Below are 2,275 nucleotides of genomic sequence, written 5' to 3' on the forward strand. Positions count from 1 at the left end.
GATACAAGAGTTACAAATGTCAAGCAAAGCATTCGGTTTCACTTTGTTGTTCTCTTACAAGCCACCTCCCTAGTTAATCGTCTGTTCCTTTTGGGTCTATAAATGCTTTTGAAATATATAAGCTGTTCTGAAAACAATAGTATAGTGTAAAAACATGAAATAAACAATACTACTAATAGAGAGGCTGAGATAGGAGAAGCAAGATTTCAAAACCCTTATGTTGTACACAGTCAGACATATAACATATTTTTAACCTCAAAATGATTATGTTCAACCAATGATAACTGTTACCTTGGCAAATGGCAGTTTAGATACTACTTATGAATAGATGAAGACATGTCTGTACTCCAAATAATGCCAGAAAGTAATTGTTTTCAACCTTCTACTTCTGATTCTCTATTCATAAAATCTGCTTTGCCTATCAATTGTGTGTGTTTGCTCTGTAGTCTCACCATTTTCACTTTTGCAGTGACGCTGTTGGGTTAATTATGCAAAATGATACTTACTTATTTGTCAGCAACCTATAGTCTGCCACCTTTGTGCACAAATCAAGTATTTGATCCAAAATCTCTGCACATATCCCATAATGCTTCTCATAACGCTCTTGAGCTCTTTCCACAGAGATCTTTTCATGAATTTCCTTCTCTCTCAAGGTTTGTTCTGCAAAATCAATCTTGGCTTGTTTGGCAAGAGCCTAAGAAGGCAAAAATGAACTTTGAGTCGCTATTGTTATGCTATTATTCATATGAAGATAATATTATAATGCCCCCCAAAATCTTTAAATAGAATGAAATCCCCCTTTATATCAGGATTTACTTGATCAAGAGTCAGTTCCCACTCCTTATTACAGTAAGTATTAGGTAGGATGGCAAACACAGTGTAAGAGAGATTCCATATTTAGCTCACCAACAAAACACTACAATGGAAAGAGGAACGGATAGGAAAAGATCAGTATCACAAAAACATATTGGATTTTAGGCTTTCGTGAAGGTACCCCAATTTTACCATTTGCAAGGTGTCAAAGATCACAGAGAAATAAGTTAGTCTGGGTCAGGTGGCAAGCATTGCTGGCAGATGCTTAAACACTTGGTGACCAGGGCCCCTTCACCAGGTACTGTGCTATGACCACTGGACTTTCTGTTTCAGTATTAACTTATGGACTGACTGTATATGTGATAAGTTACTTGGTTACAGTCCTTCGAGATAACACACTTAACACATTGTAAGTGTGTTAAAGACCTTACTGCCTTTAAAAAAGATTAACATTTATTTGTAGAAACATCTATTCCTACAGAAAGTAGTTAAATATGTAACCATCTTACCACCACTGTCTACTGGATTTCAATCATCTTGTTAACTCATTATTCACACAAAACACCGGCTAGCCAAACTGAGAGTAGTATGATGCTTAGTTGAAGGGATTCCTTTCAGAAAACTCTACCATCTGCTTCAGAAATCATATGTGCTAAGCTGTCTCACAAATACCATCTAACTCCTGTAACTTAGAATTAAGTATAGGTTTTACAGGAACTGTCTTCAAATGAAAGCCCCAATTTGTGAGCAGAATTAAAGTTCAAGTATTTAAGAACCTCAACAAATCATTTATTCTATTCCTAGTTTCAATTTCTTCAAAGGAGGAATATTAACAATTTTATTATACCTAGAAAAATTAACTGAACAATTTCATCTGTATAAGTAGTTCTTAACACAATACTGCTAATAAATGATAAGACTGATGAAAATTGACTGTGATGTCATCATTTGTCTTATTTATTTAGCATGTTTGCTTTTAATTTCATTGGGTTGGATGACCTCTAAGATCAATCCAGTGTATTTGGTGGATTCACGAATGGTACAGCCTTTTTCATTGCTGCCTGTTTCACTTGGTAACCATGCTGAGTGAGTAGACAAGAGACAGGGAGCATTATGTCATGGTTCATGATATCAAGAGGAGCTCGGAAATGGAAGAAACTTAACAGAGGAGAATATATGGTGACAGTGATGCCAAAATAGCTGAAGCTCGTTTTCCACAGGAACCAAAAACTCTGAAGAAAACAATGTAAGTTCTCTAGCAGCAACAGAATAGTTTCCACCCTGGGCAGCTGCTGGTGCTAGTGTGACTCCTGACTCCCTCTTCCTCCTGCATGCTTGCCTGACTAGCTGCCTTCTCTCCTTCCTTCCTCCCTCCCTTTCTTCCTTCCTTCCTTCCTTCCTCCCTCCCTCCCTCTCTTCCTTCCTCCCTCCCTCCCTCCCTCCCTCCCTTTCTTTCTTCCTT

General features: G+C 37.5%; 1 protein-coding gene across 2 annotated transcripts in view; it reads right to left on the reverse strand.

Moving 5' to 3' along the window:
* Positions 1–2,275, reverse strand: part of Spef2 (sperm flagellar 2) — a 182,379-nt gene that overhangs the window by 138,017 nt on the left and 42,087 nt on the right. For both annotated transcript variants that reach the window (XM_031360243.1, XM_031360242.1), the window contains exon 9: positions 507–694. In XM_031360243.1, coding sequence (XP_031216103.1) covers positions 507–694 — 188 coding nt within the window. The remainder of the gene's footprint in view (positions 1–506; positions 695–2,275) is intronic.

Source organism: Mastomys coucha, unplaced genomic scaffold (assembly GCF_008632895.1).
Source record: "Mastomys coucha isolate ucsf_1 unplaced genomic scaffold, UCSF_Mcou_1 pScaffold8, whole genome shotgun sequence".
NCBI classification, from domain to species: Eukaryota; Metazoa; Chordata; class Mammalia; order Rodentia; family Muridae; genus Mastomys; species Mastomys coucha.